The sequence below is a fragment of the Vipera berus genome, assembly GCF_964194415.1.
Source record: "Vipera berus genome assembly, chromosome: 5".
Taxonomy (NCBI): domain Eukaryota; kingdom Metazoa; phylum Chordata; class Lepidosauria; order Squamata; family Viperidae; genus Vipera; species Vipera berus.
In genome coordinates this window covers 58582739-58594407 of record NC_138207.1, presented here as the reverse complement: position 1 = coordinate 58594407, position 11669 = coordinate 58582739, and the positions used below count along the sequence as shown (strand labels likewise).

At 38.4% G+C, this 11669-nt stretch overlaps 1 protein-coding gene across 4 annotated transcripts in view; it reads left to right on the top strand.

The window, feature by feature from the left end:
• Positions 1-1261: 1261 nt before the first annotated feature.
• Positions 1262-11669, top strand: part of CACUL1 (CDK2 associated cullin domain 1) — a 50557-nt gene continuing 40149 nt past the window's right edge. For all 4 annotated transcript variants that reach the window (XR_014026746.1, XR_014026747.1, XR_014026748.1 and 1 more), the window contains exons 1-3: positions 1262-1816; positions 3717-3843; positions 5504-5606. Coding sequence is in view for 1 of the 4 variants with exons in the window: in XM_081330061.1 (XP_081186187.1) it covers positions 1477-1816; positions 3717-3843; positions 5504-5606 (570 nt within the window). In the remaining 3 variants the exon portion in view is untranslated. The remainder of the gene's footprint in view (positions 1817-3716; positions 3844-5503; positions 5607-11669) is intronic.

The following is an 11669-nucleotide window of genomic DNA, read 5'->3' as shown; positions in this document are numbered from 1 at the left end:
CTAACATGCTCACCATGACACTACAAACCAGAGAACACCTGGTGTACTGAAGGAGCACTGATATGAAAACAGTGCTAAAATCAGTCATTCAACCAATCAGTAATTTCTTTGTTCCCCTACTCAAACACCAGCTTACAGGACATCAGTATAGACTAGCTATGGGACAAATATATGAGTAAATTTGTTGTGAACTTCTGTGATATTCTCCTAGGAAATAAATAGATAAGAGAATATGATGTCAATGCTCCTACATGTCTGTGTCTTCAGATCTATTTTGGAAAAGCACCTGATTAGATAAATGAATGAATCACACTTTGCCCCTCCTTGTATTCAAAATATTAATGTGTCTGGCCTACAGAAATCAGTGTTATAATGGCTGAGGGAATAGGCGCAGGAAATTACATTCCTGAAACCCTTGTCATCTTGAAATTCTTATGAAAAGTTGAGCTGTCATGAATAAACATTGCCTTTGAAATTGTGAGCTGCGGTTGGGGATTTCTACACTTTATTACCTTCTTCTAGTACCTGTGTAAGAGAATAGTGCCAGTGCGTTCTTGTGCATTTGTTGCCACAAAGAAATCTGCAAACTTCTGAAACAAGTATGTTTTATCCTTTCCCCTGGTAGTCACATGGAACCAGTTCATGATGACATTTTAAGGTTGGGGAGATGCGCAGGGCCGTTTTCCCCATCTTTGGGTACAGTTAAGTGCCAAAGTAGGCCTTTTGTGATGAGAAAGGGGAATAATCCACGGAAGGCACAAGATTCCAGTGACTCTTGCAACCCGATTTGCGTTTACCGAATTCTTTCCCCTAAACCAGGGGTAGGCAACCTTGGCTCTTTTATGACTCATGGACTTCAACTCCCAGAATTCCTGAGCCAGCCAAGCTGGCTCAGGAATTCTGGGAGTTGAAGTCCATGAGTCATAAAAGAGCCGAGGTTGCCTACCCCTGCACTAAACAAAGACTGGTGAGTTAGGGTTTTTTCCCCCTCTCTAAGGAATATAGGCCCTCTCCTACTATAAATTAATCCGTTTTGGACCTGCAACCACTTATCGCTGTATAGTGTGGGGCACAGAGGGAGGGGTGTGTGCGCCCCCCGTCTGTGTCCCTCTCTTTGTGTGTGAGTTGCATTACAGCGATAGCGCCCGACGAGAGGAGGCTAGACAACTACGATCCCCAGAATCCTTTGCGGCGGAAAAAAAGACGGTATTAGTCGCCGTCGTAAATTGCTTTTTTAAAAAAAAGAGAGAGAGAGAAAGAAAGCCGTGTTCTATACCCGGGTCGCTTTACGGCCCAGAATCGGATCCGCTTCCGGTAGAAGTTGACGGAGGGAATCGGTCCGGGGGTTCCTTGTAGCCCGGAGACGTGACGCTTCTTGCTTGGCGATGGGAAGAAGCCGATTGTGACATTCTCTTCGCTCCCTCCCGCCCCCTCCTCCCTTGCCCGGACCAAGCGGGCCCCTCCAGGCCTGTCGGGATGGAGGAAGAGAGCATGGAGGAGGAGGGGGGCGGCGGCGGCGGCGGCAGCATCAGTAGCAGCAGCAGCAGCTACGAGGCCTTCATGGATGACCAGAACCACAACAACTGGGATCCTGCGGCGGGCGGGCCAGGCGGAGGCTACGGACTGTCTCCTTCGCCTTGTCCGGGAGAGTCCCGTAGCTCGTGTGGGCACAGGGGAGCAGAGGAGCTTGAGATCCACATGATGTCCGAAGCCGCCAACGGGCCAGGGAAAGGCTGCGAAGCCGCGCCGGGAAAAGGAGGGGCTGCTGCCGCTGCCAGCATCAACCTCAACATCAACCCTTCGGCCTCGAAGTTCTGTGAGTGAGGCCCCCGCATCCTTGGTCCATTCTTCTTGCCTCCAGATCAAAAGAAGTGGAGTTTGTGGCCCGTGAAGGAGGAGAAATTGAACTAGAAAGAGAGTTTGGCTCTTGTTCGCTTTTTTTTCCAGCTGATCAGCAAGCACCCTTTCCCCCAGGCTAACATTTAGCTCAGGGGTCTTCAAACTTGGCCCTTTTATGACTTGTAGACTTCAACTCCCAGAATTCCTCAGCCAGCAAAGCTGGCTGAGGAATTCTGGGAGTTGAAGTCCACAAGTCATAAAAGGGCCAAGTTTGAAGACCCCTGATTTAGCTGGTAGGAGAACTTGGCGAGCCAAGCCATCTCTTCTTGCTAATTCAATTTCTCCTGTTTCACGCAACAACCATGGGCATCATTTCACTTTTGGCTGTCTCCTCCTCCTTTGCTTGGCAAAGGGTAGAGAGAACTAATTGATTTGGTGGTGGATTTTGCCCTGAAGTCTACAAGCGCTCATAAGTAAGTAGTGGAATATAGAGATTTGGTTTTGAAGTTCAGTCTTAGAGGTCCACGTTTAGTGGTGGAAGAATTTCTTCTTCTAATCCCATTGAGAGGTGACCAGCTGTTTTAATGTAGGCACTTAAAAAAAAATACCCATTTCATAATTTTGAAAGCTTATTCACTGTACTGTAATACTGTAATGTTGTAGTACTGTTTTGTACTTTAAGAGTTGTATCTAGATCAGGGCTGTACATAATTGGATGGTGGTTCATAAACCCAACATTTAAAAACAGATTTTGAATATCAGTAGAATCTTTTCGCAGTGATACCTTAAGCAGCAGTTAGTCTTCCCAGGCTTATAGGGTCCTAGAGAAATATGTAGCTAAACTTTTTGTGATTAGCAGTAGAAGATATACGTTAATATTTGTAAATACACTCTTTGAAAATATACAGTCTAAAATGCCAGTTTGTTTATGAAAGAAATATCTGTGTATATTTCTGCTATGTTTTCACTCAGTAATTTCAGACACACTTGTGTATGCTTGTTTATAAATATGTAAATCTGTGTCAGTAGGCATAGAATCAGAATCTGAGTTAAAATAGAAGAATGTCCCATTTGAGTCAGAAATAAGATGCTGAGGCCCTAGAAAGTGTACAGAGAAGAGCATAAAAGATGGTAAGAGGTCTGGAGGCTAAACCATAAGATGAACGGCTAAGGGAATTAGGAGTGTTTATCCTAATGAAGAGAAGACTTCGGGTGACATGATTGCCATCTTCCAATACCTGAAGGGCTGTCACGGAGGAAGAGGGAATCAATTTGTTCTCCAAATTGAAGAAATGTGTGGAAGTTGGTCAGAGGGAGATCTAACTGGAACTAGGGAAGTTTCGACAGTGAGAACAATTAATCAGTGGAACAGCTCGTCTCCCAGAGTTATGGGTGTTTCATTGCTGGAGGTTTTCAAGAAAAGACTGAACAATCATTTGATATAGAATAAGGATTCCTGCCTTGGTCAGGGGGTTGGAATAGAAGACCTCCAAGGTCCCCTTGCCAGCCTTATTGTATTGCCGTCCCTTTTATGTCAAAGGGACCATTTAAGGCACTTCTGGGTTGAAAGGATTAGTTGGTGACATCACCATTGCCTGGGGAATGCCTTGGGGGCTCTTTTCATGTCTCTTATCAGAGAGAGCTGGAGCAAATGACAGGAGCTCACCCCGCCACACAGCAGCATTTGGGTCTCGAATGCAGGCTTGGTAACCTCGAACCCAGGGTCCTAACCACATGAGCCACTACACTCCTGTATTCTGTGATGATGTAGAAATACTTTTGTCTCTATGGTTTGAGCTTTGCATTTAAGTTTTGTATTTGTTGCTAATTATGCTAAGTGCATTCTTTTATCAATTACAGTATACTTTCTCTTCTAGTAATGAATGTTATAACAATAGAAGATTATAAGAGCACATATTGGCCAAAGTTGGACAGTGCCATAGATCAGCTTTTAACTCAGTGTCCTGGTGACTATATTCCCATTTCCTATGAACAAATATACAGGTAAGGAAATAAAAATAATAAAAACATTTATTATACAATAAGATTATTTCAAGCTTACATTATTTCAGTTGCTTGCAAGATGCTAATGAAAACTTTTAGTAAACTAGTATAATATTTAAAAGTATAGTGGTAATTCTGGCATTAGATTTCTAAATATTTTAGGCTTTGGTTAAACTGAAAATAAATGTACTTGGTTAGCATCTTTCTTTTTTAGGAATTTACTTGTTTCTATGTTAGAAAAGCATACTCACATAATAGAAAATGCTTGCATTTCTTTGTAAAATAAAATGTGCAAGACTCACTTGCATGTTTTCAAACTGCAACTGAAGACAACCCTGGAATTTCACTAATCAAATGAAAAACTTAATGTATCGATAAAGGAGAATATACAGGTTCTCTGTTAACACGAAGTTACATGAATGTGCTTTGATTCTAATCAAAGAATTGTCATCTCTAGTACTTCTTTCTTCAAGACAGAGATCCCATTTTTAACTCTGATTTTAATGACATTTCAACCAATTCTTAATTCAAGTGGTGTGCTGTGTTTATGCCATAAAAATCAACTCTCAGAATAGAACTATTTCTATTTTGGTGTTTTTAAGGGATAGAAGTAAGATAACAATATAATGTAGTTCTAGGGTTGTGTTTCCAGAACTCTATATTAATACATAGTTGTATGGTTTAGAGTTATATTCTTAGAAATATTAAATGCAAGGAATTGATTTTCTGCTTTATGTAATAGTTAAAATGTTCAGACACTATTAATAATATTTTAGCCACATTGAAAACAATGGAAGTTAACCTAATTATAAGTAACTAGTCCTGTTGACTTCTGTGGGATGAAAAGTGCTAACTAAGCCAAAATTCAGACCTTGTAATCAAATATTGAAAAGGGGTTCTTTTCTTAATTCTGTTTTGTCCCTGAAAAGAAATGTTTAGAATATTGTATTATGAATACATGATTAAAATATAAAATATAATATAAAATTTTGAAAAGGCATCAATAACAGAATTAAATGATATGTTTGGTTAAAACGTATCTTTATAACATGATGAGTTAACTAAACAATATTGCCAGACTTTAAAAATGGGATCATTATATGTAAAACAGCCTTGAGTTTTTAGATCTTGCGCAATTCTCTGTGACAAATACAGATCTGCTTCCACAAACCTGTTAGTTAATGTGTTTAGAATGTAGTAAATGTATATTTAAAATCATGTACAGGAAATCCTCGACTTATATCAGTTCATTTAGGGACCTTTCAAAGTTACAGCAGCACTGAAAAAAGTGATTTATGACCATTTTTCACACAACTGTTGCAGCATCCCCATGGTCACATGATCAAAATTCAGATGCTTGGCAACTGGTTCATATTTATGACCATTGCAGTGTCCTGAGGTCATGTGATCCCCTTTTGCGACCTTCTGACAAGCAAAGTCAGTGGGGAATCCAGATTCACTTAACAATCGTGTTATAACGTTAACAACTGTGGCAAGAAAAGTTGTAAAATGGGGCAAATTCACTTAACAAATGTTTCACTTAGCAACATAAATTTTGGGCTCAATTGTGGTCATAACTCGAAGACTACCTCTCTTTAAAATACATTTCTACAGGGTTAATATTGTCAATTCATCATTATTCCTGTATTTATTTCTGCAGTTGTGTATATAAATGTGTGTGCCAGCAGCATTCGGAACAGATGTATAGTGATCTAATAAAAAAGATAACTAACCACTTAGAGAGAGTCTCAAAGGAGCTGCAGGTAAGAAGTTGCACAATTTTCTTTCCTGGGACAGTATCCCAGTAAAATGCCAGTGATCTGTTGGAGTTATTGCTATCATAACTTCTGTTGTTTCCTGTGCAGAACTTGATTGACCTGATTTGTAATGCATTAGTTGTGCGTAATTCTTCTCTAGGGAATTCAGATATTACTGTCCATGTGAGCTCATGTATTTCAAAAGGGATCATGATGCCAAAAATGAATTAGTATGGATTTGCCCTGAGCATATATAGCTGTGAATAATAAAAATCCCCACTAGGTTGAATCGGATTCCTAATGATTTCACAGGCATGTTCATATAATTTTCTTGGCAACTATTAGATTTGCCATTGCCTCCTGAGGTACTCTTCAGCTTCCTGGACTACCCTGTTACTGTGATATTTCTTGGTGATCTCCCTTCTAAGTACTAACCAGGTTTGACTCTGTTTAGTACTTTGAGATCAGCCAGTGAACAAAATCTAAGATAATTGCTCAAATGAACGTGACCACTTTTGATCACTTTGTCCCTAAAGAAATATGTAGTGGATGCGTGCCTATATGTATCTATTATTTTTAGCTAGCTTAAATTAGCCTTTAATTGTCAACTCTGTGACAAACCGAACTGAAGCCATTTTTGTTTTGTCTTCGTTACCACATTTTAGTTTAGAGATATTAGATGAAGGAAGAGGGGTGGGAGATACGTAGTTCTCAGTTAGCCAGAACAATTCATACGCGTGAGAATCAAGGTCAGTAATAATAACATTTTGGCAGGCTGAAGAGCTGGGAGGAGACCCCGCGTTTTGTAACAATTGGTGAATATGATTTATGACAGCAATTTGGGGTAGGAATTGCAATAGTAACTTTATAACCAAGGGAAGGGGATTTTTAGTCTTGGGTACACCTATGTACATGCCGATATTTTGTTTCTTAAATAAAATGTTCTCTAAGGAAGAAAGTTTTTCCTTGACATTCTTTTTAACGGTTTTCATCTATTGGAACCATAACATTAATCTTCTTGCAGAATTTTGGTTTGGAAAACTTTTATCAGTGTTCAAGCAATGTTTTATTGTATTGTACATTCATTTGTATTTCATTAGGTTGATCAAAACATGCTGTTCATTTTTACTCAGCTTGTCAGTTTAGAGAAAGAACCTTCCTAGTTTTACAAAATTAGGATTTTTACTAAGAAACTTGTTTTTTTATCACAGGCATTGGTTTTTTTATTTAGAACCTGATTTTAAAACTGACCTCCTTCTATATGGACATTTGTTGTTTATTAACAATTAGCCAACATGATATTAGAAAATGAGAAATGCGCTGACAGGAGTAAACGGAAATAAATTAGTTTGCTTGTCAATATTCAGTTCAGTCTTTAATATCAGAAAAAATACAATTTCATATTTGTATTTAGCTGTGCTTTCGTTGTAGTCAGGTATTAATATGTATGAAGAATGTAGCTTCATCTTCAAACTCTTGAGGTTTGTCTGTAAATAGGACTTCGAGGAAAAGTATGTTGCTTTGGCATGCTGTCGGTTTTCTACTACCATGTTTCAACAAAAATAAGACCAGATCTTATATTAATTTTTGCTCCAAAAGACGCATTAGGGCTTATTTTCCAGTTGGGTCTTATTTTCAGGGAAACACGGTAATAGCAGCTCATTGAAGAAATGTGTAGCTAGCTGAATATTGTAACTTTCTTCTTACATGCCTGTATTGAAATACAACACCAGTGTTGCATTTGCATGTGGAGGCTTCTTCCTCCTTGAAACACTGCATAGCACACACATTTTTTGGATTACAAGTCACACTTTATCTTCAGCATGTGGCAAGATCTGTCCTTCAGAAAGTACTATAGACACTTTCCCCCTTGTTTTTACTTGAACTTTTTTTTCATTTCATTTTCATTTGGATGAAATTAAAAAAGAGGTACTGAAAACTAAACTTTATTCCAACATTTAGAACTCAGGTTTATTAAAATTAAATATCACTAGTGTTAGTAGTGTAGACAATCCTTCAAATTTTAAAACATTCAAAAGCTGAAACTAATGATTTAAATTTGAATTTTTTGCTCATTGCTTGTTAATATGATTATTCCCAAATATGCACTTATTTTTCTTCTGACATCTTAAAAATTATAATATGGGAACAACTTTTGAAGGTTGGTAGGAGCCACATTCAAGTTTTTTTGGGAGCTACTTGCCATCCTGAGATTATACATTTCTTTTTTTTTTTTAAATTTTTTTTATTAAATTTATTATTTAAAAACATTGGACACAGTACCAGCGAGCTGACAAACCTTTTTGTCTACAATGTTTAAATATATATATATACATGTATATATGTACATCAAAAATACACTTAAATACACTTAGATTACAAATCGGTGAAATACCACAATATTTAAAACAGTGAGCTAGTCTGTAAAACCTAATAGAGACCTTTCTTTTTATCCATCCAAAGATACAATTTGTTCCAAATTCTATAATAGTCTGATTGATCTTTATTCTTTAATTCCAAAGTTAATTTGTCCATTTCAGCGCAATCCCAAATTTTCCTAATAACCTCTTTTTGTCCTGGGATCTCATTCTTTTTCCATTTTTGCGCAAATGATATTCTAGCTGCTGTGATAATATGGATCGTTAAGTATAGCACATCTTTAGGATATTTCTCTTTCGTGATTCCCAACAAGAAAAGTTCTGGACTAAACTCCAGATCTTGTTTCAATATTTCTTTCAGCCAAATCCAAATCATTCTCCAAAATTTTTGTGTTTTACTGCAAGACCACCACGTGTGGAAGTATGTGCCTATCTCTTCAGAACACTTCCAACATTTGGGAGATGCTGTTGTGTACATTTTTGCTAAGCGGGCTGGGGGAAGATGCCATCGGTAAAACATTTTAAATAAATTTTCTTTATACGATGAGGCCAGTGTTATCCTTTTATTCCTATCCCAAATTGTTTGCCAAGTATCTAGGTCGATGTTATGTCCTAAATTGTTAGCCCAGGTCAACATGGGGTCTTTCACTTGCTCTTCAAACAGCTTATATCCCAAAAGTAATTTATAAAAATTCCTTATTTGTTTAGAGTCCGGTCCCAATAATATTTTGTCCAATGCTGTTTCAGAGGTATATATCCCCCATTCATTTTTATCCTTCCTAAATCTCGATTGGATTTGTAAGTAGGCCCACCAATCGAGTTTTATACCTTGTAATTCTAGTTCATTCCTAAGTTTCAATTCCCCCTCCTCATTCAGAATATCCTTGTATGAGATTATGTTACCCAAATCAAACAGATTTGGGTAAACTATCGCTTCAAGGGTGGATAGCCAGACCGGTATTTTGGTGTAATTGTGAGATCTAATTTTTTTCCAAGTATTAAGTAGCGCTTGCCTGATCCGGTGTCTTTGAAAATGCGAGAAAAGACCTTGTTTCTCCGTCCATAGGAAAGCATGCCAGCCATATTGCAAATCGTGACCCTCTAAAGTTAATAGTCTTCTATTTCTCAAGATTACCCATTCTCTAATCCAGCTCAGGGCCGCGGCGTGGTAATATAATTCCCAGTCTGGCAATCCAAAACCCCCATTTTCCTTCGTGTCTTGTAAATATTTCAATTTAATTCTTGGTTTTTTCCCCTGCCAAATAAAATTTAGTGATAATTTATCCAAATTTCGAAAAAATTTAGAGTCGAGTTGAATTGGGATATTCTGAAACAGAAACAGGATTTTAGGCAGAATATTCATCTTAATGACAGCGATTCTTCCCAATAATGAGAGTTTTAGGTTTCCCCATCTTTCCAGATCACCTTTTATTTGGTTCACTACATTATCATAATTATCCTTTTTGAGTGAAGTGCATCTAGCCGTAATGTTAATCCCTAGATATTTTATTTTCTTGACTATTTCTATATCCATGATTTCGGCCAGATTACCTTTTTGTTTATTGGTCATATTTTTAACAATCATCTTGGTCTTATTTCTATTTATTCGCAGTCCGGCAACCTCACCATATTTAGATAATTCTTCCAATAGCTTTGGTCCCGTCTGACATGGATCCTCCATAATAAAAACCAGATCGTCCGCGAAAGCTTGCAATTTAAAGGTTTCCTTTTTAATGGTTAATCCTTTTATCTTTGGGTCGTTTCTTATAGTTCTCGTTAATACTTCAAGAGTCAATATAAACAGCAATGGTGATAAGGGGCAGCCTTGCCGTGTTCCCTTTTGAATTTGAAACTTGCTGGATGCTTCCCCATTAATAATTATTTTTGCTTCCTGATTGTCATAAATTGCCCTAATTATATTTATAAATTTTTCACCCATATTCATAAAGCTAAGCTGTTGGCACAAAAAAGACCATTTAACATTGTCAAATGCCTTTTGGGCGTCTAAGAAAAGTAATGCCATCTGTTGTTCGCTATGTAATTCATAGTACTCCAATGTATCTAATATTATTCTAATGTTGTGCTTAGTGTGTCTCTTAGCGAGAAAACCATTTTGATCTGCGTGTATGAAATCATTCAGAAATCGTTTCAATCGTTCCGCTATAATTGATGTAAATATCTTGTAGTCCGAGTTAAGAAGTGATATGGGTCTGTAATTTTGGATTAATGTATGGTCTGTGTTATCTTTCGGAATAAGGGTTATGTTTGCCTCTAGCCAAGATTTAGGCGTCCTTGCGCCTTCTAATACTGCGTTAAATACCTCCACTAGGGGTTGAGCTAGGATATTTTGTAATTCTTTATAAATTTCTGATGGAAGACCGTCGGGTCCCGATGCTTTATTATTCTTTTGTGCATTAATAGCTTTTATCACCTCAGATAGTCGAATTTCCTCGTTTAACATATTTCTGGTATCTTCTGTGACCTTAGGTAGTTTGGCTCTTTGAAAATATTCCTCATTGCTTGTTAATATGATTATTCCCAAATATGCACTTATTTTTCTTCTGACATCTTAAAAATTATAATATGGGAACAACTTTTGAAGGTTGGTAGGAGCCACATTCAAGTTTTTTTGGGAGCTACTTGCCATCCTGAGATTATACATTTCTGTTACATTATATTTCAGTTGAAATGGCTTTGGCTTATAATTGCTAGAGTACTGGGCGGTAGCCATTGTTAAAAGCAGCAATATTAGTTTGTTGAGCTGAATGGCTAGTTATACTCTGGCATCTTTTCCTGTAGCGGAATGTTCCTATAGAAACAGGGGTGTCAAACTCAATTTCACTGAGGGCCGCATCAGCATTGCGGTTGCCCTCAGGGGGCCGGGTGCGTATGGCCTGGGTGGGCGTGGCCTACTGAGTGGGCGTGGCTGGAGTGCGTATGGCCTACTGGGTGGGCGTGGCCAGCTCTACATCGTTCGCATCAAGGGTGCCTATGGGGGCCTGGGCTGGAGTGGGACAGATCTGAGGGTCTCTGGCAGAAGGAGGGTCTCTGGGCCAGGGCCAAGGCAGTGGGGGCTGTTCCCTCACTGTTTCCAGGATGGCTTCACGGGCCACATGAAACCACTTCGCGGGCCGGATCCGGCCCCCAGGCCTTGTGTTTGACATGTCTGCTATAGAATAAAGAATAGAATAAGGATCTTCCCTTTCTTGAGGATACGCATAATCCTTTCCCAGACTTCTTTAAGTCTATACTTTGCACGTGATTTTGCAATAGGTAATTTAAGAAACACCTCATTACTATTCTTATATCTTAATTACAACTTTGTCAATTAAACATGTGTACTACTTGGTTGATCTGCAAGCACAAACACTTGAGGTTTCAAAGTGGTTAAACTCTGGTCTGATTAGTAGGTTGTTCTTTTATCATGGGGGAGGATGTTGGTTGGTAAGGCACTTCTTGAGGTAACCGTTTTCTATCCTGCAGCAAAACAGAACATTGCTGATAATATGCAAAAATCAGCTTTCCAGAGCAGTGTTTTTAATATAATCCAGCATTCAAATCATCCTGCTCTGAGGCTAAATCATACCTGAATTCAGGAGCAAGTAACCAGGAACAAGAGTTGAGGTCAAAGCACTTCAAGTTCAATATATGCTACCTATACACAAAAATCTGATCTACTAACCGTCAAGGC